Below are 24,579 nucleotides of genomic sequence, written 5' to 3' on the forward strand. Positions count from 1 at the left end.
GTTGGACAGCAAAAGTAAAAGTAAAATTGTAGAGGAAAACTAATTATGCAGCGTTCTACATTCTTACGCTTCCACTCCACCATTTCTAATAGTTTTTTGTTTCCTTATTACGATAAAATTATTATTATCATTATTATTATTATTATTATTATTATAATTATTATTATAATTATTATTATAATTATTATTATTAACATAATTTTAATACCTATAATCTTGATTTCAATAATAATAATTTTACTAATAATAATTTCAATAGTTTAAAAAAAAATTCTATTCATTTTAATAATAATAATGATAGTTTATAGCTTACCAAATAGTAATAATGGTAAATGACCAGGAGAAGGCCACACCCGTTTTTCAAGTATTAACAACAAAAAACGGCAAAAAATTACCAGATTAGTGTTGCTCATCGCATAGAAACATGAAGAAATGAATAAAAATGAAACTAAGACTTAACTCTTACACACAAAATGTAAGCATAATCCTACTACTACAATTATGGGGGGACCCCAGTGGGAAGCGGGGTTTTTGGGTGGGGGGAGGAGGAGAAAAGTGATTTTCGGGGCACTACCGAACCTAATACAACAACCTAACCTACGGCCCTGTAACCGTACCTAGGCCTACCGTGGGGGGGGGGGCATCCGGGCCCCCTGCGACCCCCCTTAAGGCCACAGTGATTTTCGGGGCACCACCGAACCTAGTACAACCACCTAACCTAACCTAGGGCCCTGTACCCCTACCTAGGCCTACCGAGGGGATGGTCGGGAGAGGGGGGTCTGCCCCCTGCGACCCCCCCCCCCCTTAAGGCCACAGTGATTATCGGGGCCCTACCGGGTTTTAATGTAGTGTATTACAGGGCAATGTAACCTAGGACAACAATTACTTTTTCTTATAGAAAAAATTCTGCTCTCTCCGAAAATGACACTCGTTCCCGTCGCAAATGAATAGTTTCAGAAATATATATACATCTATATCCTACGATAATGGGGGACCCCCAGTGGGAACTCGGGGTTTTGGGTGGGGAAAACATACTGGGGAAACGATATATAATCGTAAAACAAGCCTTTTCTTCTCTATACATTACCTTCTTGAATGTATTGTAATCGGATTAAAATACAAAACAGTATATCTGGATAAACTTTGGAGGTGCCGTTGCAAAGATTATTTCATGAAATCACAGTAACCAGTGCTGCCAACGTCTGATGTAGATCAAATGTTAGCATTCCATGCTAACATTAGCACCAGTACGTACGTACGTTCGTGCATACCAGTTATCGACCTGCGCAAAAATCCCTTCCCCGCCGCAGAAGCTTTTCTCCCTCTAATTACTCGTTTTCTTAACGTATACCTTTTAAAATCATCTCATTTTATATTCCCATTCAATATTATTTATCATACATTCCATTTTATCTTCCTATAGTGGGTTTATTTCTTTTGTTATTTCCTTTTCACTTCCCGGTTTCACGTAAATACTTGCTCTGGACTAGTTTCCCTAACCAGTTCATTCATAGAAAAATCAATTAATTTTATATTCCCATTCAATATTATTTATCATACATTCCATTTTACCTTCCTATATTGTTTTTATTTCTTTTGTTATTTCCTTTTCACTCCCCGGTTTCACATAAATACTTTCTCTGGACTAGTTTCCCTATTTAGTTCATTCATGTTTACCCTCTAAACTCTGTTGTTTTTCCCTTAACCAATCACGAACCGATACGTATTCAAAGTTTACACAAAGGGGGTTGTCAACTGATATTTCCCTAACCCCCCTTCCTTTATCTCTTGGAGTGGTCTGTTCATACCCCTTCCACCAAATCCTTTTCCCTTGAAACCTTTGTCCTAGTAAGGTGTCCGTCATTTCAAGTGAGATTTATTTTTTCGTATTTTGCGATGGAGGAAGTTATAGAAACTAGTAATTGCTGCAGTATTCCGTACCTAAAAGCATTTGCTAAATTCCATGGTGATTTTTATAATTCTTCAACCAATGTTGATAATTTCCTGAAAGCACACAACGTAATTCCTCAACTCTTACAGTGCCCCAAGTGTCGTTCCCTGCTATCTTACAGGAAAGTCGTTCACGTGTTTTATTATAATAATGAAACCAACATAACTAAAACCAAAAAAACCGTCGTTGTGGTTATACCGTTACTTCTCATAGAGGTACATTTTTGGGAAAAGTCCGTCTACCCCCATGGAAGATATTATTCGCAAACCACTTTTTACATAAACATTGGCCCCACAACCATCCTCATCCAAGTTAAGGAGTTAAGACGTCAGTCTCGCCCTCCCATGACCCGCAAGTTTCGATATCTTTTTCATAAAGGTAAGTCATTCCTCAATAGTCATTATATGTGTTTTGTGACTGGGGAACTCCTAGGTTAGGTTAGGTGAATTTGTTAGGTTCCGTGCCCTTTTTGTGCTTTCTATATATTGTGTAAAACTTATATGGAAAAATCATTTAAAATACGTATGGAAATATCTATCATTAGGTAATTGTGTAGGAGACCTCCGCGCTCGATTTAAAAGTTTCTAAAAGTAGAAAACGAAAGAAAACAGTAAATTAGAGCTACAGTTACCTTGAAACTGTGAGATAATCCTCCTACAACCACCTAACTCTTACACAGAAAATGTAAGCATAAACCTACTACTACAATTATGGGGGACCCCAGTGGGAAGCGGGGTTTTTGGGTGGGGGGAGGAGGAGAAAAGTGATTTTTCGGGGCACTACCGAACCTAATACAACTACCTACCCTACCCTGGGGGCCCTGTACCCCTACCTAGGCCTACCGGAGCCCCCCTGCGACACCCCCTTAAGGACACAGTAATTTTCAGGGCACCACCGAACCTAAGACACCCACCTAACCTAGCCTATGGGGCCCTGTACCCCTACCTAGGCCTACCTTTGAAACAAGACACGAAAAAATTGCACCTCCTCTTCCTTTTCCCACGAGTAACCACACTACGATCACACCGGAATGCTAATTTGTTGTAATCTATACGGCACACATTTTCACAATTAGGGCACTTTTTCTCTGCCAAAATCAAACCATGACGTTGAGCAAATGCAATTAGCAAATCAACTTTCCCTGAATAATGTACACAAAAATCACCATAAGAAATAAAGCAATTGTCACAAGTGACACAGTCGGAACGGGATGAAGGTCCTGCTAATTGCTCCATACTTCACGGCAAAATGAGCTTTTCAGTTTGAAGGGAGATCCGAGACGTGCAAAAATATTCGTCCGCGGAACTTCACGTAAACTGTGGTAACTGGTGGAAAAATAGCAGGGATAAGTGAAGTAATAAGTGTCAGCATTGGCTAGATTTGTAAAAACCGCCATGATTGGTTTTCAAACAGTGTGACGTCAAGAAAACACCTGTTATTGGTTAGAATAGCATTGAGAACTAGTCTGCCATACGCAGTAAGGCCGTGAAAAAGCTCATTTTAGCCAAGACATCACACAGTAAACAAAAACAAACACTTAGAAAAAATCCAAGTGAAACATAACTATACACACGAATATCTTCGTTAAATAGAAGCTGCTCATATATTGACTATTATATAAGCGTTCTATATGATATAATAGTGAATTGTAGGTGTTTAAATTCTTAAAGATCTTCCGCGGAGCTCTCCTACACATTTACCCTATCATTACTATCGCTAGTAATGTCACCGTACCATTGGTAACTCTGTGTATCATTCGTAACATGGAGAATTTTACCGTTCTCAGTAAATACCTGTGGTTTGTGACCTGTCATACTACTAGGTTAGGTTAGGTTAGGTGGGTTTGTTAGGTTCTGTGCCCTTTTTGTACTTTTTATATATTGAGTAAAACTTATATGGAAAAATTATTCAAAATACGTATGGAAATATCTAGCATTGCTATTGTTAGTACCCTGTAATGTCATCGTGCCGTTGGTAACTGTGTACCATACGTCAACGTTGGTAACACTGTGTATCACTGGTAGAGTTGCTAATGTTATCGTTCGCAGCACATTGGTAAGGGAAGTGACACCGTTGAACAAGTGCTTATATTTGAATATTTTAACACAACATATATGACAACTGTAAGTATATCTAACCATTTTAACAGAAAATATGGTTTCCTGTAGGAAATAACGTGATTTACCCGGTTTTCACCTTCATTTCATCCGTAATAACAGCAACCAATTCGGCAACTTAAAGTTAGCCAAATTGGTTATGTTTGTTTGCGGTTGAAATGAAGGTCAAATTCGGTTGAATCATGTTAGTTACTGTAGGAAAACATATATTTTCTGTTCGTAATCACACCCTGTAATACAATACAAATTTGCCGGGGCTCCAACCCCTGCGACCCCCCCTTAAGGCCACAGTGATTTTTGGGGCACTACCGAACCTAACAGTACAACCACCTAACCTAACCTAACAGTACAACCACCTAACCTAACCTAGGGCCCTGTACCCCGGTTTCATTGTAGTGTATTACAGGGCGATGTAACCTAGGAAAACAACTACTTTTTCTTATAGAAAAAATTACGCTCTCTTCGAAAATGACACCCGTTCCCGTCACAAATGAATAGTTTCAGAAATATATATACATCTATATCCTCCGATAATGGGGGACACCCAGTGGGAACTTGGGGTTTTGGGTGGGGAAAATATACTGGGGAATCGATATATAAATGTAAAACAAGCCTTTTCTTCTCTATACATTACCTTCTTGAAATTATTATAACTGGAGGAAAATACAAAACAGTATATCTGGATAAACTCTGGAGGCGCCGTTGCAAAGATTGTGTCATGAAAAAATACAGTAACCAGTGCTGCCAGCGTCCGATGTAGATCAAATGTTATTTTGTGACCTGTCATACTACTAGGCTAGGTTAGGTGGGTTTGTTAGGTTCTGTGCCCTATTTGTACATTTTATATATTGAGTAAAACTTATATGTAGAAATTATTTAAAATACGTATGGAAATATCTATCATTACTATCGTTAGTAATGTCAGCGTGCCGTTGGTAACTTTGTATACCATACATCGCCGTTGGTAACACTGTGTATTATTGGTAACGTTGCTAATGTTATCGTTCGCAGTACATTCGTAAGAGAAGTGACACCGTGCAAATCAAAGTTAGCCGAATTGGTTGATCTGTTTATTTCCGATTGAAATGAACATAAAATTCGGTTAATTCACGTTATTTACTATAGGAAAACATATATTTTCTGTTTGAAATCTCACCCTGTAATACAATACAAAATCACCTGTACCCCTACCTAGGCCTAGCAGGGGGGAGGGGATTAAACTCCCTCCCCTGTGACCCCACCACTTAAGGCCACTACCTAACACATCCATCAAACCAAATCCAAAGTGATGGTACTGCTGTATACATCGTTATACTACCACCATTATAATATACTCAATAAATTAATGAAGCTTACCTTAAACTGTTGGTTGATAAAGATGTGCTGCTGCTTTGAGGAAAATGTGAAGCCGTTGCGAAGGTTCCCTGACATGCAACTTAAAGCAGGAATGTTTCCTATAATCTACCCTACACACTTCATGACAATGTGGACAATTTTTGTTTTGTAAAATTAAATTGTGTGTCTGGCACAAATCCAATTGTTTTTTCAATATTCCCCGAATAAGCTAAAACAAATTCACCGTAAATTAGGAAACAGTCAGGACAAGAAACTGGAATTTCAAATTCTTGTGCAATATGAGATGACGTGCTTGGTACGGTCTCAATGTCTAAGAACGAAATGAAATGTCTGGGTAAGATATTGTCGCGCTGTGAAGACGTCATAGAGGACTAGTTTGTCTGCGGATTATAGTAGTTACAGGGCCCATTTGAGCTAAAAACAAGACACAGTCAACAATAACAGACTTGGAAAAAAATCTGGAAGACAAGAGGAGCGTGAGTTTGATCGTCGATATTTCGACTGTTATTGAATTTCACTAAATTATCTTACTCGTATACCACTATTTACATACATTCCTACACAATCTAGTGAAAGTATATTGAATATCCCTGATATCTTCATGCGGCCCTCTCCTAGACATTAATAATAATAATAATAATAAAGTATCAAGTTTTATATTAAACCTACAGAAATAAATTTCATAAAGACGAACATTAATCGAAACCCTTCGATAAATATTTAATAATAGCCATAATAATTAAAATAATATTAATGAAACGTAATTAAAACCGTACATATACTTATCAACTTCTTTATTTCTTCCAATAATAATTTGTACTGATTGTACCCATCGCCGAGAGGAATGATTAAGAAGTTAAAGAATACAAAACTACATAAATACATACAAACACACATATTTACATGCACAACTGATAACACACACACACACGCACATATTTACATGCACAACTGATTACAATATATATATATATATATATATATATATATATATATATATATATATATATATATATATATATATATATATATATATATATATATATATATACACACACACACACACACACACACACACACACACACAAGTCTACTGACTGTAATTTTAGGAATAAATTCAACGTTCATTTATAATCAATAAAATTCTAATTACGGTAAATAGCCATTTATGTATATGTTTTGACATAAATAAATACTCATCAACGGATTAAGTAATGAAACATGAAAAACGATAATGGTGATTTTACCATTAGCCATTAAGAATACCAAATGAATGCATTTTTGCACTATATTCTAAAACGATGCTCTCTCTCTCTCTCTCTCTCTCTCTCTCTCTCTCTCTCTCTCTCTCTCTCTCTCAATGTAAAACTAGTTTATCTTAGGACGTGATTGATTTGTCCCCTTCGGAGCATTATTCCTTCAAGTGAAAAATTTACAGTAACAAAGAGAGGACATGAATAAATTTTCACCCCTCTCTCACTTATACTAAAATCATTAATGCAGATTATTACAGATGTAAATGGCAGAGAGAGAGAGAGAGAGAGAGAGAGAGAGAGAGAGAGAGAGAGAGAGAGAGAGAGAGATACACTGTATTACATTGTGAAGAATGCTTCGGTAATGTGTCCAACAATACGAAATACGATTTTGAAACATGTTAGGAACTTGGGAAAAAAATGAATAATGCAATATAAATTTCACTTGTAAGATACCACACAAAAGCAATAGCATTCACGCATCTTCATCTAGTGTTAAATCAAAAAGGCTGATTGGAAGAAGAATCTCCCTCCAAAAGAACCTTAGGGCAGATATCAGTTTTCTTTCTTGAATGACATTCATCATCACTCACTGAATCTCTTAATGTACGTTTTCTGGAATCTTAATCTGTTTTTGCATTCTTGCAATGAATTCTAAAAAAGAACCTACCCAGACCCGATTACTTTTATCTTTCCTTTCGTTCGCTACTTGCCCTGTTGAAGCCTAATCTGGATGAGCACCAGTAGAACACTACATGGGACGGGTATGACCGTCACATGACTGCTCTCTGCTCATTGCATGATAGTCACATTTGTACTTGTCCACGAAAAATACCAATGCAGAGCAGAAGTTTTACTCGCAGGGTGATGCAATACCCGTAACTCAACTCGATTTTGTATGCTCGATTTCAATTTGCTTGTAACCCCAGATTCTACTGTATATTACATATATATATATATATATATATATATATATATATATATATATATATATATATATATATATATATATATATATATGTGTGTGTGTGTGTGTGTGTGTGTGTGTGTGTGTGTGTGTGTGTGTGCACGTATGTGTGTCCACGTGTTTGTATACATGTAAATTACCCACGCAATCTCAATAAGAAGGCATAATACAGTTAACGGTCCAGTTCTTTTTTTCTCCTCCGTTGGTGTTTGTTTATATTATATATATATATATATATATATATATATATATATATATATATATATATATATATATATATATATATATATATACATATATATTTACATATATAAATATACAAATATATATACATTCGTTAAAAATGAAAGTTTTTGAGTAAATAAGTCAGATAATAAAAATGGGGGGCGGGTTGAGGATGAGCAGAAAATTGAGAGAACAAAATATTGTTTTACAGAAATGCCTAAAAGAAGCTTTTAAGAATTTAGATTAGGAAAATGTAGGAATCAATATTAATGGGGAATACCTCAACAACTTCAGATTTGCATATGACATAGTTGTGCTTAATGAATCATGGGAGGAATTACAAAAGAATATAGAAAATTTGAATAAAAAAAGAAAAAGAAATGTAGGACTGAAAATGAATATGAGTAAAACTAAGACAATGTTCAATGAAAATGCAGAGACAACAAATAAATAGTTATGGACGAACATTTAGAGATTGTTAATGAATATACGTACTTACTGTAGGACAGACAGCAAGTGTTTCCCCAGGACAAAAGAAGGATAAGCATGGGATGGAAAGCAATTGGTAAACAAAACGAGATTATGAAAAGTAAAATGACATATTCTCTAGAAAGATAAGTATTTACTGAGGTTTTAACTTATGCATCAGAAACTTGGAGCCTTAGAATATAAGCTAGTTACAACTCAAAGAGCTATGGAAAGAATAATGATGGAAATAACACTAAGAGACAGAAAAAGAGCAACATGGATTCGTGAGCAAACTAAAGTAAAGGATATTCTAACACACGTAAGAAAAAGAAAGGGACATTGGCAGGACATATAATGACAATGGCATATAATGAGAATGGCAGAAAATAAATGGACATTTTGAATAACAGAATGGGTCACAAGAGACTGTTAAAGACGCAGGGGAAGTAAGAGAAGACTATGGATCAAGGAACTAAGAAAGTTTGCGGTTGTGGAGTGACAAAGAAAGACTCTTAACAGACGTAAGTGGGACATGTCTGAGGCCTTTCTTCTGCAGTGGACTAGTAACGACTGATGATGAATAAGTAAATAAACAAATAAGTAAATAAAAAATATATATATGCATACATATATATATATATATATATATATATATATATATATATATATATATATATATATATATATATATATATATATATATATATATATATATATATATATATATATATTAATTCCACACACCAAATTTTTAAGCAAAAAACAATCCATAACCATCAATTTCACTTTACCTATGAAATGGGATATATCTAAAACGTGCCTCCCTAAACCCCAGCCTTGTGAGGTTGAGAGAGCGTAGGCAGACAGCTACCATAACCAACCAACAAAATACACACGGGATATCGACTCTTCTGTACATATCCCTTTTGATTTCACACTCTGTACATGCAATAAAATTCCTCTCTTTCTCTTTGACATTGTGAATGCGGGCTGTGTATAAAGAGTCTTTTAAGCAAGCATGAATGACTCTTCTCAAAAACCAATCCCTTCGTCTTCAACAGGTATCCGAATGGAACAACAATATCATCCGATCATACAGCCAACGAAACCAGCGAGGTGTTGTAATGTTATTAAGAAAAGTTAGTTACTATATTTTTCGAGGCTGGATTTGAGCAGAGAGAAAATGTGTATCTGGAGGAGAGTTTTCCATCGACTAGATTCACGGCCTCTTTTGTCATTGTTATTCTGATAACGAGAACCGATCGCCATTTGCATAAGAAGGGATCCTTTTCCAAACAGTGGAATAAAGAGAGAGAGAGAGAGAGAGAGAGAGAGAGAGAGAGAGAGAGAGAGAGAGAGAGAGAGAGAGAGAGAGACTCGTATACCACATATGTATATTCAGAATATACGTGAGTATATAAAAACATACATTTATACATAAATATATGTGCAAGCAAAAGATGAGCGCCCACACTTCCGTATATGTATGAATATTTATATACATGTAAATAAAGTATATACATACGTACATCTAAATAATATATATATCTATATATATATATATATATATATATATATATATATATATATATATATATATATATATATATATACTATACCCTTAGAGAGAGAGAGAGAGAGAGAGAGAGAGAGAGAGAGAGAGAGAGAGAGAGCCATTAAGGACTATGATGAAAATATTCATGGAGAATATCTGAAATGTTCATATATATAGCGACTGCGCAACTTCCATATCATGAAACAACTTAAGATAACAAAGAAGTAGACGACTATAATAAAGGCAAATTAGCATAGATTTTCCATAGTCGGGAAAAGCCCCTTGACATTTAGACACATCCACATAACGCTAAGGTCATCACTTCCTAAATATACAGTAATGTCTTGCAGAATTTACGTTTCAATTTCCTGGAATCTTTCAACTAAAAATATTGCCAGTGTTCCCCTTTCTTGGTAAATTAATTATGAATGTCAGATATGAAGCCAAATAATGTAAAGGGTGAAGGGTGGGGGTTTCACCCTTTGGGGCAGTTAACGTAATAAACAGATGGAGGATTTGAGCCAGCGTCAGGTGGTGCCACAATCACGGAAGACTTTCGAGTTGTAATAGCAACCAAAGGACACTTCAATTCGAGCTCAAATCTGAAGAATTTTAAGCTCAGTTGAAGTCATTCGACCATCAGTTCATTACATAAAAATTCCGATTGCAATAAAAAATCAAACCATGGAACTTACGGGGCATTTACTCAGTAAGAGTATTTGATACAAAATTGTGAGAATTTATCTCGTAGCATATGTAGCTCATGGATAGAAAAGTGAAAATTCTGAAAACAAAAGACTGGATGTAGGTGGTAGTTTAGGGGATATAAAAGAGGTATTGAATAAAATGTGGAATGGCTGATGATAGTAAAAAGAAGCTAGATACCCTTCCAAGAGAATTTGGAAATAATTGAAAGCATAGATATTTAACAAAGGGCAAATAAAACTAGGAATAAGGCGCAACGAAAGTCAAATTATTTGTGAAAGCAACGAGTTACAAGAATTAAATGGGTATTTTGGAGCAAATGACAAAAAAGTAGCCATTGGGGAGGAGTGACTCTCAGCATTGGTCAAGAGGAATAAAATAGAATCTTTACCATTCCACAGTCACTAACCTTTCGACCATTTCTCTCCCTTCAATGATTCTTGATCCACATTTGGGGTGCAACAACTCATCTCAGCAGCCTCAACATTCATATTTCTCTTCATCAAACCATGAATGGCCAAAGCATAATTCCAACTTGGCTTCCTTAGAAAACACAAGTCTCCTAGCAATATTTTCCCAACACCCTGCAGACTCCCTGGCAAAATCTATTCCGTGATAAAAATCTTTTCTCTTTCATCAAACCCAACTCTCTTCCTGATTTCCCTTCACCTTTACAGCCATATCTCATTCCCATTTACTCTGGATTTTCCTTCTTTTACAGATTTTCAAACTTTCACTAGTTTCGGAAGTGTTGCTTCACTATCCACACTCTATCATTAATATACATCAAGTACACCTTACATTTTCTACTGATTTTCTTATCCTCTGCTTTGCATCTACAACTGGTTTTTAAAAAATCCATGGAGATATAACATCCTTTGTCTGCATATTCTACGACTTTGCTTCATTCATAAAAGATTTTAATCGTTATCTACACCTTACCTTTGCGACCATAAGCTACATTCTAAAAACCTTCCAAAATAACTTTCTATACATTTTATAAAGAGCTTTTTCTAGGTAAACTTGTATGACCTAAAGTATTTTCCATTTACCTTCAACCTTCTCATATAAATGCTTCAGAACTAAGACTTGACCGGCTTACATTTATCCTTTTCTAACCGCCATTCTCCCTCTTTCTATACTTTAGTTGGTTGCTTTATAAATTGGAATCATATCGTAAGCCTTCCCTATTACAATACAAATTCTTATAATTTCCTTTATTACCTTTACTTCGAGATAATAGCATTATTATTTCCCTCATTCAGTCTTCCAAGACCTTTATTACCTTTACTTCGAGATAATAGCATTATTATTTCCCTCATTCAGTCTTCCAAGACCTTTCAGGTAATCAATCTAACTTTCCTCGAGGTATCTCGGCATCTTCTTTGTATTACAGTCATCCATATAGCCTTGACAAACCCTTTCACGATAATTATCAGACTTACAACAGCCCCTCTACCCACTTTCTATCTTCTATATCAAACAAGTCTTAAAAATAAACAAGCCATAAATTTAGGGTTGTATTTAGTTCAGCCAACACCTTTCCATTCTCATCATTCAGGTTGAGAGGTTGAGATCCCTTGGTTTACTAACCTTTCTCTCTGTATTTACTTTTCTGTTAAACATTATTTTCTTCTCACTCAAGTTCCTGCTCATATTATCTCATTTTTCATCATTTGACTTATCCTCTCACTAATTTTCTTTTTGGATGAAGATATACAATCTATAGTTCTATACATATACACAATCACCTGAAAATGTGTGTGTATGTATGTATGTGTGTGTATGTATGTATGTGTGTATGTATGTATGTGTGTGTATGTATATATATATATATATATATATATATATATATATATATATATATATGTATTATATATATATATATATATATATATATATATATATATATGTGTGTATATATATATACATATATTTATATACATAAATACATATATATAAACACATAATATATATATATATATATATATATATATATATATATATATATATATATATATATATATATATAAATTATGTATATAAATATAAATATATAAAAATTATATATATACATGTATATATATACATATAAACATATAAATAGATGTATACATATCAATATATAAATTGATATATACAGTACGTATAAATATATAAATAGATACATACATATATATATATATATATATATATATATATATATATATATATATATATATATATATATATACATATATATATATATATATATATATATATATATATATATATATATATATATATATATATATATATACATACATACAGTAACATCTCAGGTTATAAGCAAATTAAAATACAAGCGTACGAATTTGACTTGGGCTAAGGGGAATGCATCGCCCTAGCAAGTAAAACTCCTGTGCTATGCTGGTATTTTTTAAGGACAAGTAGAAATTAGAGTATCATGCATTGCACAGAAAGCAGTCACGTGCCAGTCATACCAGACCCATGTAGAGTTCTCGTCATGTTCAGCCAGGTAAGGCTTTGCTAGGGCAAAGAGGGAATCTATTTACCAACAATTCAATGGGTAATTTTCATCCTATTTTATAGAAACTGTGAAGGCAATTATCTCTGGATAGGTTCCTTTTTAAAATTCAATCAAAGAATATAAAAAGAGATGAGCAAGTGACCTAAGAGTATAAATCAAGATATTCAAATAGTGATACTGAACTCATTCCAGAAAGAGAAAGGATATTTTCCTTCTCTCGTCCTCTCATGCCGGCCACAACTCTCCTCAAAGGTAAAGTGTGAGTTAGTATGTCATTTGTCTCAACTTTTCATTGTGAATAATCTGTTTTACTAAATTCTAATGTTAGTGGTTATAATTTGTACAAATATTACCATTAAAAACTTTAAAAATTAGTGTACATTAGTTTTTAAGGACCGATGGAACGCTTTGAGTGAATTTCCATTATTTCTTATGGGAAAGTTGTTTTAGGATACTTAAACTTTCAACCAAAGGTATTACTATGTATGTATGTATGTATGTATGTATGTATATATATATATATATATATATATATATATATATATATACATATATATATATATATATAAATATATATATATATATATATATATATATATAAATATATATATATATATATATATATATATATATATATATATATATATATATATATATATATATATATATATATATATATTTATTCTTCTTCTTCACCCAAAGGGTTAACTACTGCACTGTAATTGTTCTGTGGCTACTTTCCTCTTGGTAAGGGTAGAGGAGACTCTAGCTATAAGCAGCTCTTCTAGGAGAAGGACACTCCAAAATCAAACCATTGTTCTCTAGTCTTGGGTAGTGCCATAGCCTCTGTACCATGGTCTTCCACTGTCTTGGGTTAGAGTTCTCTTGCTTGAGGGTACACTCAGGCACACTATTCTATCTAATTTCTCTTCCTCTTGTTTTGTTTAAGTTTTTATAGAATATATAGGAAATATTTATTTTAATGTTGTTACTATTCTTAAAATATTTTATTTTTCCTTGTTTCCTTTCCTCACTGGGCTATTTTCCCTATTGGGGCCACAGGCTTATATCATCCTGCTTTTCCAACTAGGGTTGTAGCTTAGCAAGTAATAATAATAACAATAATAATAATAATAATATATACAAACACCGCTAGAGAGTTATGTGGTACTTTGACTACCCAGACAGTACTATATTGGATCCTACTCTCTGGTTACGGTTCACTTTCCCTTTCCCTACACATACACCGAATAGTCTGGCATATTCTTTACAGATTCTCCTCTGTCCTCATACACCTGACAACAGAGATTACCAAAAAAATTCTTCTTCACCCAAGGGGTTAACTACTGTAATTGTTCAGTAGCTACTTTCCTCTTGGTAAAGTTAGAAGAGAGACTTCAGCTATGGTAAGCAGCTCTTCTAGGAGAAGGACACTCCAAAATCAAACCATTGATCTCTAGTCTTGGGTACTGCCATACTATCACGGTATTTCACTGTCTTGGGTTGAGCTCTCTTGCTTGAGGGTACACTCGGGTACACTATTCTATCTAATTTCTTCCTCTTATTTACTTAAAGTTTTTATAGTTTATATAGCAAATATTTATTTTAATGTTGTTACTGTTCTTAAAATATTTTATTTTTTCTTGTTTCCTTTCCTCACTGGGCTATTTTCCCTTTGGGGCCCCTGTGCTTATAGCATCCTACTTTTTAAACTAGGGTTCTAGCTTAGCTATATATATATATATATATATATATATATATATATATATATATATATATATATATATAATTTATATATATACATATATATACATGTATATATATATATAATGTATATAGATAAATATATACATATATAAATATATATATACTGTATATATACATATACATATATATATATATACTGTGTGTATATATATATATATATATATATATATATATATATATATATATATATATATATATATATATGCATACATACATACATACATACATATATATATATATATAATATATAGCCGAAAGGGCATAAAAACAATCAGAATAGCGCCATCGTATCCCTGCGTGTCGTAAGAGGCAACTAAAAGGGACAGGACGAGTGGGCTGGGAACCTCCTGTCCTGTATTATAATCCCGTGAGACATCAAAGAGGTGGAACTGTGGGGAGAGTGACTGCTCCCCGCACTCTAGTTTTGGGGTGTTTGTATGTGCGTGGATGTAGTACGATAGAGAGTAAAAGATGTGAGATTGAAAGTATGTTTAGGAATAGAAGGACGGATATATTGGCTTTGTTTGAGACAAAGATAAAAGGGAAAGGTGAAGTGATGTTTGGTGAAATTCTGGTAGAGTGTCTGTGGTTGAAAGGGGAAGAGCAAGAGAAGGTGTGGCTTTATTGCTTACGATATGGCAATGGTGTTTTGGTACTTTATCAACATTTCTCTAAATTATGCTTGTACGTCGTGGGAAAAATGCAACTTTTTCAGTCTTCATATATTGATACTTTACTGCATAACAGATTACATGCATTGTTATTCAATATATAGTCTCAAATTGGTTCAGAATGATGCATTAGTGTAATGTACGAGAATTATTGAAAACTATCCATGAGCAGGGATCATCCTTATTGTTGCTTGTAGATTCCCATATATTTTCACGTGATGGATATCACAGGCTCATGGGGTATAATATTACTTAGATTACAAAGAATGATGTAGGGTAGAACTGTGATGAAATTAGACTAATAAGAGAATTGACATGGAGAAAGCAGTATTGGTTTTGGTAAGGAAAGGGTTTATAGATCACTTCTATGAGAAGTTGGAGGAGAGTAAAGGAAAATAGTGTGTGTTGTAACGATGGTCCTAGAAATTGCTTATGATATAATTGACATACACTATGTAGATGTTACTGGGAATGTATAATGCTCAAAGTAATTTGGTAATAACACCTAAAGTTTTCATGATGTAAAATGGAGTGACCAGATTGGTGTGAGTGTGGGTGGTGACATGAAAGCATTATTTCCCCTTCGGTAATTAATATCTTGTTTGTTGACATGACGTGATAAGTAATAAAAAAAAAAACAGGAAACTATGAGAAGATCAACAGGATATGAAAAAAAGTTCCTGGAAAGACTGTGTAATGACTGAAGTCGGTCTTCTTCTTTTAACAGGGAAGAATTATAGTAGATGATGACAAAATGAGAGCCATAAAATAGAAGAGGCAATAAAATTAGACAGGCCATTGCAAAAGATTTGTTAGAGGAGTGTCTATGGAAGCCGAATTGTAAAAGATTCAATGTGAATAAAAAAAACAACGCTAAGTAATTAAATGAAATGTGCCTGACATAAGTGACGTGAATAGGTGTGCAAAGGTTATAAGTAAGGAAATATGATAAAGAATAGTTAAAATATAGTCATGAATGGCAAAAGAATGAAGTCTAGTTATGTAGACGAAACAACGGATTAAAGAAAAATGCGTATCATACACAAGAGTTAGAAGAAAAGATGCGAGGAAGGACTAGACAGTTCGGATGTGATATGATAGATGAGGTAACAAATCAACATTACTTGAACCTTTTCGTCGTCCATATAAAAAAAATATCAAACACATTCCGAAATTCCATTCATTCTCACAATGGTGCTAGATCCAACATCTACTTACTTTATCCCATCCCTCTAAAACACACAATTACAAACCGTTAATGACGTGTTTTTATTTCTTATGTCTCTCGATATTTCTATCTCGACTAACCTGAACTTGGTTTAACTCTCGCACCTTTATAAATTTCATAAAACATTGGTAAAAATTTTCTTAGAAAAGTCACAAAAAGATATACTTTTAAAAGGCTTCCGTGTAATTCGTACCATTTCAGAAAAAAATATTAAGAATTCTATTTTTACCGAGCTCTTATTTTCTACCAGAAATTTCACAAAGCCTTTATGTATATCAGTAGGATTTAAACGAAATGCTAAAAATATTCTTTATGTACCGAAAAGATAAAGCTCTGTGGACTAGTGACGCTTTGCAGAATTTTTTTCGGAAAAAAAGATGAAAAGTTTCGAGATTCAACTTTCGTGCATTTTTCACTGCAGCCTTTCTAAAATGCAAACAGGCTTCTTCATTTACATAAGCTACTTCAAGCAAATTTTGCCATATCTTTTTTCATTATTAATGCTTTTTTAATCCAAAAGTTTTTCTCTTGCGCGAGTTCTCTTTTCTCTTGACTTACATAAGCAAAGCAATAATCTCTGTAATCCCACGACGGTAAAAATATATGAAAGTTTGTTTTAATCATTTTTAGATTTATTACCCTGATAATGAGGTTTAATCATTGTCAGAATTACTGCCCCGCTAGTGAGGCTTGATAATCGTTAGAATTACCAAAATTTTAGCGAGGTTTAATCGTTGTTATTATTACTACCATGTTATTACGGTTTGATAATCGTTAAAATTACTACCATTTTAGTGGGGTTTAATCATTGTTATTATTACTACCATGTTAGTACGGTTTGATAATCGTTAAAACTACTACCATTTTAGTGGGGTTTAATCATTGCTGGAATTGCTACCATGTTAGTGAGGTTTAACCAGTGTTAGAATTTCTACACGCATCATTAGTCAATATGCACATTCGTAAATGGGTACTAATTTGAAAACCAAACTTCAGGAGATGGAATGACTTCAGTAAAAAATTACGAGAAAAGAAAATACTAAATAAACAAGAGCAATCAGAGATTTCTGACCTCGCCAAAGGTTATTTTTTCGTCCATGGCCTAATATCTACTATATCTGTGGTAGAAATTCGTCAAAATTCCTACAATTTGTTTTAACGTTATCTTTGAAATGGCGAAAAATGCAAATCCGGATTTTCTCCATAATCTTATGGGGTCGTCCAGGACTTAAGATCTATATGTGGTGCAAATTTCGTGAAAAGCCGCTGAGTATTTTTGACGTGATCCTGTCTACGGACAGAAACACACACAAATAAATATAAAAACCAACTCGATTTTATAACCTCCTTTGCGGAGGTAATAAAAGAGAATTTAAAAGACAGTAAAGATTTACGTAATACCTGAAGTCGAAAGCAAGGAATGTTACCGCTAACTGTGTGCATTAAGTGTCACACTGTAGATGGTACTTGAGGATTCTAAACTCTACCCTCGAACCTGGCAGCACTATTTTAGGCCTTATACATTTTATCCAATCCCCTTAATCTCTATTGACCTGGCTGTCCAACTTCTCTCACATAGTTTGCTAAATCTTTTTTATTTAAGTTGAAATCAATCGGCTTTCCAAAGCAGCGTAAAAAATATGATTCTCTAGTCTAGGAAAATATATTGGAATAAAATAATAATAAAAACAAGAACAACAGTTCATGGAGCATCATAGTAGTATCATAACTCCTACACAACACATTAGCATTGAGGAAAATACAAAATGTAGAAGATTGGTCTCTTTAAAGCAAGTCGTATTAAGCTAAGACTTTCAAGCTACAAATTCAACTGCAATTGGATTTGTGGTGAATGCAAGGCCTTTCCGTGCATTGCCAAGCTGGTGGAGCCATCACAGGTTTACAAGTTAACTAATAAAGATATTCGCACAAGATGCGATTTTCAGCGTAGCCAGATGCATCATGTCCACACTGGTGATATCCTTTTGCATCTTGCTGGGGACCGTGACTACCAAAAATAAAAAATAAAAGTCTAATTTCAGTACCGAACACTATGAAAGTTCAATCGAATCCTGCTTTATTGGTTTTGAACGACGGTGATATTAGACAGAAATAAATCTCCAAAAGATTTTCAAATTTCAATCATTTATTACATTATTCCAGGAACTTGTTACCACGGGCTTATACCATTCAACTTACAATAATAGCAAATATTTGTGTAGAAGTTGCTTAGAGTCAATTAAGACATTAAGAACTTAGTTCTAATAGAAAATTTTCAATAAAGAATTAACACCTATTATTATTCTATAATTTAAAGATACGAATCATGGAAATTACGTGCCAGAACAGTTGACTGACTTTAGAACTTTCGCAAAGCTTTTCATTATCCAATACAGAATGAGAAATCCGGATTCCACATGCCATATTCCTTTTGATTGATTAGTTACACTGACAGTTACCTCGCATATAAAAAGGTCTGAAGGATCTTACAGACCATTACTGTTGAGATAAAGGAATGAGAGGCAGGAATCGATAAGGAAGAGAGGGAAAATGACAGACCAACAGAGGCTTATGAAGTAGTCAAAGAAACCCAGAGGAACAAGACTATATTGGTTATGATATGAAAGAGATGCAGACTTTCAACTTCTTACCTCGTTTTGAGAAGAACTGAAGAAAGATCGAAGAGATTTACTCTTCGTTAATATTCAAAACTAGATATATATATATATACCAGTGCCAAGATCAAGATGCAACTGAAGGAACAATAGCTTGATATAACAAAAACAATCATCAAATATATAAATTTTTTTAAATCTTAAATGTAAGATTGAAGTTTGAATATTTTTAAGATTTCGAGTAGCCTAGATGTTGTTATTTTTTAAAGAACCACCCCACGTTACATTGAACAAAGCTATATTGAAACTATATAAAGATACCAAACAAGCATTATATATATATATATATATATATATATATATATATATATATATATATATATATATATATATATATATAGTATATATACGCATAAATTCTGTGTCGTTTTTTACACAGATTGCACAATTGAATTTAAAACACAATAGCAAACAAAAAAACAAACAAACAAACACACACACAGACATACACATACTGTACATACATATGTGTGTATGTATGTATGTATGTATGTATGTATGTATGTATGTATATATATATATATATATATATATATATATATATATATATATATATATATATATATAAGTATAAAACTTCCCCGTTTCCCCTAACAAGAAGTGGCTCATGAGAAAACCACCACCGTATTTTCCCCCATCCAATAAACTTGGTGGCATCATGTGAAGGGTCCTTAGCATTTAGATCGCAGGAACCAACGACGATAAAGAGAAGTTCCTGAAGTGATAATATTAATGAAAGATGAGAAAGGATGATATCTCCTACGCTTCTCTAAAATCATAATCATTAATAGAGGAAAAAGGGAAATCACCAGTTCCAGAAAACAAGGCTCAAAGATAAAAAGTCTCTTAAAGCTGTTGCCATCCATACAGGACTACAATTTTAGCGGCAATTGATGGTACAGTATCAGATGAAAGTCACAGAGATAAATTGAAGTAGAACACACTAAAGTATAATTAGTATAAGGACAAATATACAAGAGAACAGTATTTATGGTTACTAATATATATATATATATATATATATATATATATATATATATATATATATATATATATATATATATATATATATATCTGTATATATACACACACACACACATATATATATATATATATATATATATATATATATATATATATATATATATATATATTTATATCTGTATATATATACATATATATATATATATATATATATATATATATATATATATATATTTATATCTGTATATATATACATATATATATATATATATATATATATATATATATGTATATATATATATTTATATCTGTATATAATATATATATATATATATACATATATATACATATATATGTGTGTGTGTGTATTACTAAGTAATGTATTTGTATATGTACATATAAATATTCTAATGCATAAACTCGTAATTGCATATAAATATGCTGGTGCGTTTATAACTATATATATATATATATATATATATATATATATATATATATATATATATATATATATATATATATATATATATATATATATACATACATATATATATATATATATATATATATATATATATATATATATATATATATATATATATATATATATATATATATATATTCGTCCATAACCCTAATTTGATGTCTCTCTTAATTTTCATTGAACATTATCTTAGTTTTACTTATATTCACTTTTCAGCCCTACATATCTTTTTTCTCTACTTAATTCCTATGTCATCTTAGGTATTTTCTTCTATGATATATATATATATATATATATATATATATATATATATATATATATATATATATATATATATATATATATATATATATATATAACATTAATGAGGGATACCTTAAAAACTTAAGATTAACAGATGACATAGTTCTATTTCGTGAATCATAGAGGAAAATACCTAAGATGACATAGGAATTAAGTAGAGAAAAAAGATATGTAGGACTGAAAAATGAATATGAGTAAAACTAAGATAATGTTCAATGAAAATGAAGAGAGACATCAAATCAGGGTTATGGACGAACCTTCAGAGATTGTTAATGAATATACATACTTCGGGCAGACAGGAAATGTTTCTTCGGGAAATGAGACGGAAAAAAAAAAAAAAAAAAAAAAAAAAGGATAAGCATGGGATTGAGAGCTTTCGGTAAACAAAATGAGATTATACAAAGTAAAAAAACCCACTTTCTCTAAAAAGAAAAGTATTAAAACACATGGTGCTACCAATATTAACTTACGCATCAGGAACTTGGAGACTTACTAAAGCCACGGAACATAAGCTAGTTACATTCAAAGAGCTATGGAAATAATAATGCGGGGAATAACACTAACAGACAGAAAAAAAGCAACATGTAAAAGAGAGTAAATTAATGTAGAGGATATTCTAACAACATGTAAGAAAAATAAATGAACATGGGTAGGGCATATAATGAGAATGATAGACAACAGATGGACATTAAGCATAACAGAATGGGTCCCTAGAGATTGGAAAAAAAGCAGGGGAAGGAAGAGAAGATGGTGCATTGAGAAGCTAAGAAAATATGTGGGTATAGGCGGGAATAGAAAGACCAAAAACACAAAGGGCCTCAGTGGACTAGATGAAAATAATTAATGTGTGTGTATATAAATTACATATCTATATACATATATATATATATATATATATATATATATATATATATATATATATATATATATATATATATATATATATATATATATATATAAAGGATGATGGCAGGCCGAGAGAGATGAGGGTTATCCAACTATTGGTGAAACAAGGAAGGTAGCAAAGTAATTAAAAGCTTAGGAAAATAATTACAGTGCTTATAATGGGCAAAGCCGAAATGTATGGATGGACGACTGTATGTGGATTGTGAATGCTGAATGTAGAAGAGACCAAAAGAAGGTGTAAAATCTGTAAAATGACTGCTTCTTTACCAAATACGCCGAAAGAAGAGCAGGGAATAAGTGGTAAAAGGGTTAATACAAATGAAGGGATGGACTTCAGTCTTTTGAGATTGATTGATAATGTGGTAAGAATGGATGACGATACGTTTAGAAGATTGTATTCCACAATGCTACGAGGTATATGGAATGGACGAGCCACTGAAAATAACTGATACAAAAAAGAAAAAAGAAAAAAAGAAAAGTGCAAGATAACAAGTAAACGACAATTTATGTCAGTAGTGAGTTGGGGTTTGAGGCTAAGGCTAGGTTCGCATAATAGGCCACTGAAAGTAAGAATGAGCCAGTAGACATTCCTTGTTATTTCTTTTGAAACACCACTGTTAAAGAGAAAAAGGTTATACCTAAATACTTATACACTTACATCTATTCTATCCACCTATCATGGGATTTTACCCAGTTATGGAAGGTAGTCGATATCCCCCCGCCCCCCAAAAAAGGGACATTTTTTCCTCTCAGTTTCCCCTTGACTGACGAGGGACTCAGTCGAGTTTCGTTGGTGCTGCTAGGGTGCCACAGCCGACCCTCCCTGCCCCGTCTTCCACCACAAATGAAGCTTCATATGCTGATTCCTCTATCCCAGTAGTGACCTAAGGTAGTAGCAGGGACATACATCCCCCCCCCCCACACACACACACACACACACACATATATATATATATATATATATATATATATATATATATATATATATATATATATATATATATATATATATATATATATATATATATATATATATATTTATAAACACAAACCACACTACAACGAGCAAAATAAATTTTCTAAATAGAGGTAAAAATATGATTTTTCTCTTTCCTTCAAGGTAATAAATTTAGTTCTTGGGCAATACTCACTGCAATCCAGAAGATGAGCGAGATCAGCACATCCCCGATGGCGGTCATCAGAGAGGATGCACCTTTCCTCTAAGGGGATGCACTGGGCCCCACTGGCACGAGGGAATTCATCCTCTCTGCACCCTGACCATTCGTGCACTGAAGTGGAAGAGTGTAATAATAATTAATGATAATAATACTAATAATAATAATACTAATGATGATGATGATGATAAAAATTGTAATAATAATAATAATAATAATAATAATAATAATATTAATAACAATAATAACTACAGCAATTATGATACTAAAATAGTGATGAAGATGGTACGAACACGCTTACTTTGGGAATAGCATTAACTATGGTGGTTGATTGCATAATTTCAAAATAGACTTAAATATTGCCAGTACTACTTAAGAACCTAATGGTTCAATTGACCCACTAAACATCCATCTAAACAAATGGTGAATTTCCTGTGGTTTTGTCTTTCACCTTCAGGAAGTTGTTTGTGCCCTACCTAAAATACATTTTGTTCTTCGACCAAATACTGTATAACGTAAGTTAACGAAAGCACCGTGAAACAAAATATATGAAATAAATATATATTAAAACAGAAAAAGACTAGTCAAAATATGTAAACAAATTTCCATCATGCACATCAATGATGCAAACACTGCAATCATCTCTTTGAGAACTTTTTTTCTATCTTATCTTTTTAGCGAAGGGTACAATACCTGTACGTAAATTAATTCCGAGAGCAATTTTCAAAATAGTTGGTTTGCATATAATTTACAGGATGCATTTTTAAATACATTTCTTTACGCGTAAATTGGACGTTGTCTGGGTCAATTCACATATACACCAACAGATATGTCCAACTTGAATTGTTATTGTAAAGCATGATTTGCAAAGAGAATACAGTATAACATCATCACTTTTATATATCTATAAAAAAAAAATTCAAATAGGACCCATGCATCTGAAAATATCAATTAGTTTTCCCATCAAATTACCAACGTCATCAAAATTATTATGAAAAACACTATTTTCTCTCAATAAACTAAGAAGGAATCCAATTATTTTCTCATTACTCAAGATTTCAACATTTTACTCAGTTAACAACGTCATAATTTTATACAAGTAAATTGAGAACACCATCAAACGTTTATCCGTGAAGTAATATTGTAAAAAAAAAAAGATTCCTAAACTAAGTTAAGAATGTCATCATAAATAAAATGAAAAAAAAAAAAAAATTATTTTTTTTTCAAGATAAGAATTTCGTCAAAATATAACCTAGCAT

General features: G+C 32.7%; 1 protein-coding gene across 1 annotated transcript in view; it reads right to left on the bottom strand.

The window, feature by feature from the left end:
- Positions 1 to 24,579, bottom strand: part of LOC137620897 (G-protein coupled receptor GRL101-like) — a 154,980-nt gene that overhangs the window by 85,408 nt on the left and 44,993 nt on the right. Inside the window, exon 6 of the mRNA XM_068351342.1 lies at positions 23,297 to 23,434. Within this exon, the coding sequence (XP_068207443.1) occupies positions 23,297 to 23,434 (138 nt within the window). The remainder of the gene's footprint in view (positions 1 to 23,296; positions 23,435 to 24,579) is intronic.

Source organism: Palaemon carinicauda, chromosome 27 (genome assembly GCF_036898095.1).
Source record: "Palaemon carinicauda isolate YSFRI2023 chromosome 27, ASM3689809v2, whole genome shotgun sequence".
Classification (NCBI taxonomy): Eukaryota; Metazoa; Arthropoda; class Malacostraca; order Decapoda; family Palaemonidae; genus Palaemon; species Palaemon carinicauda.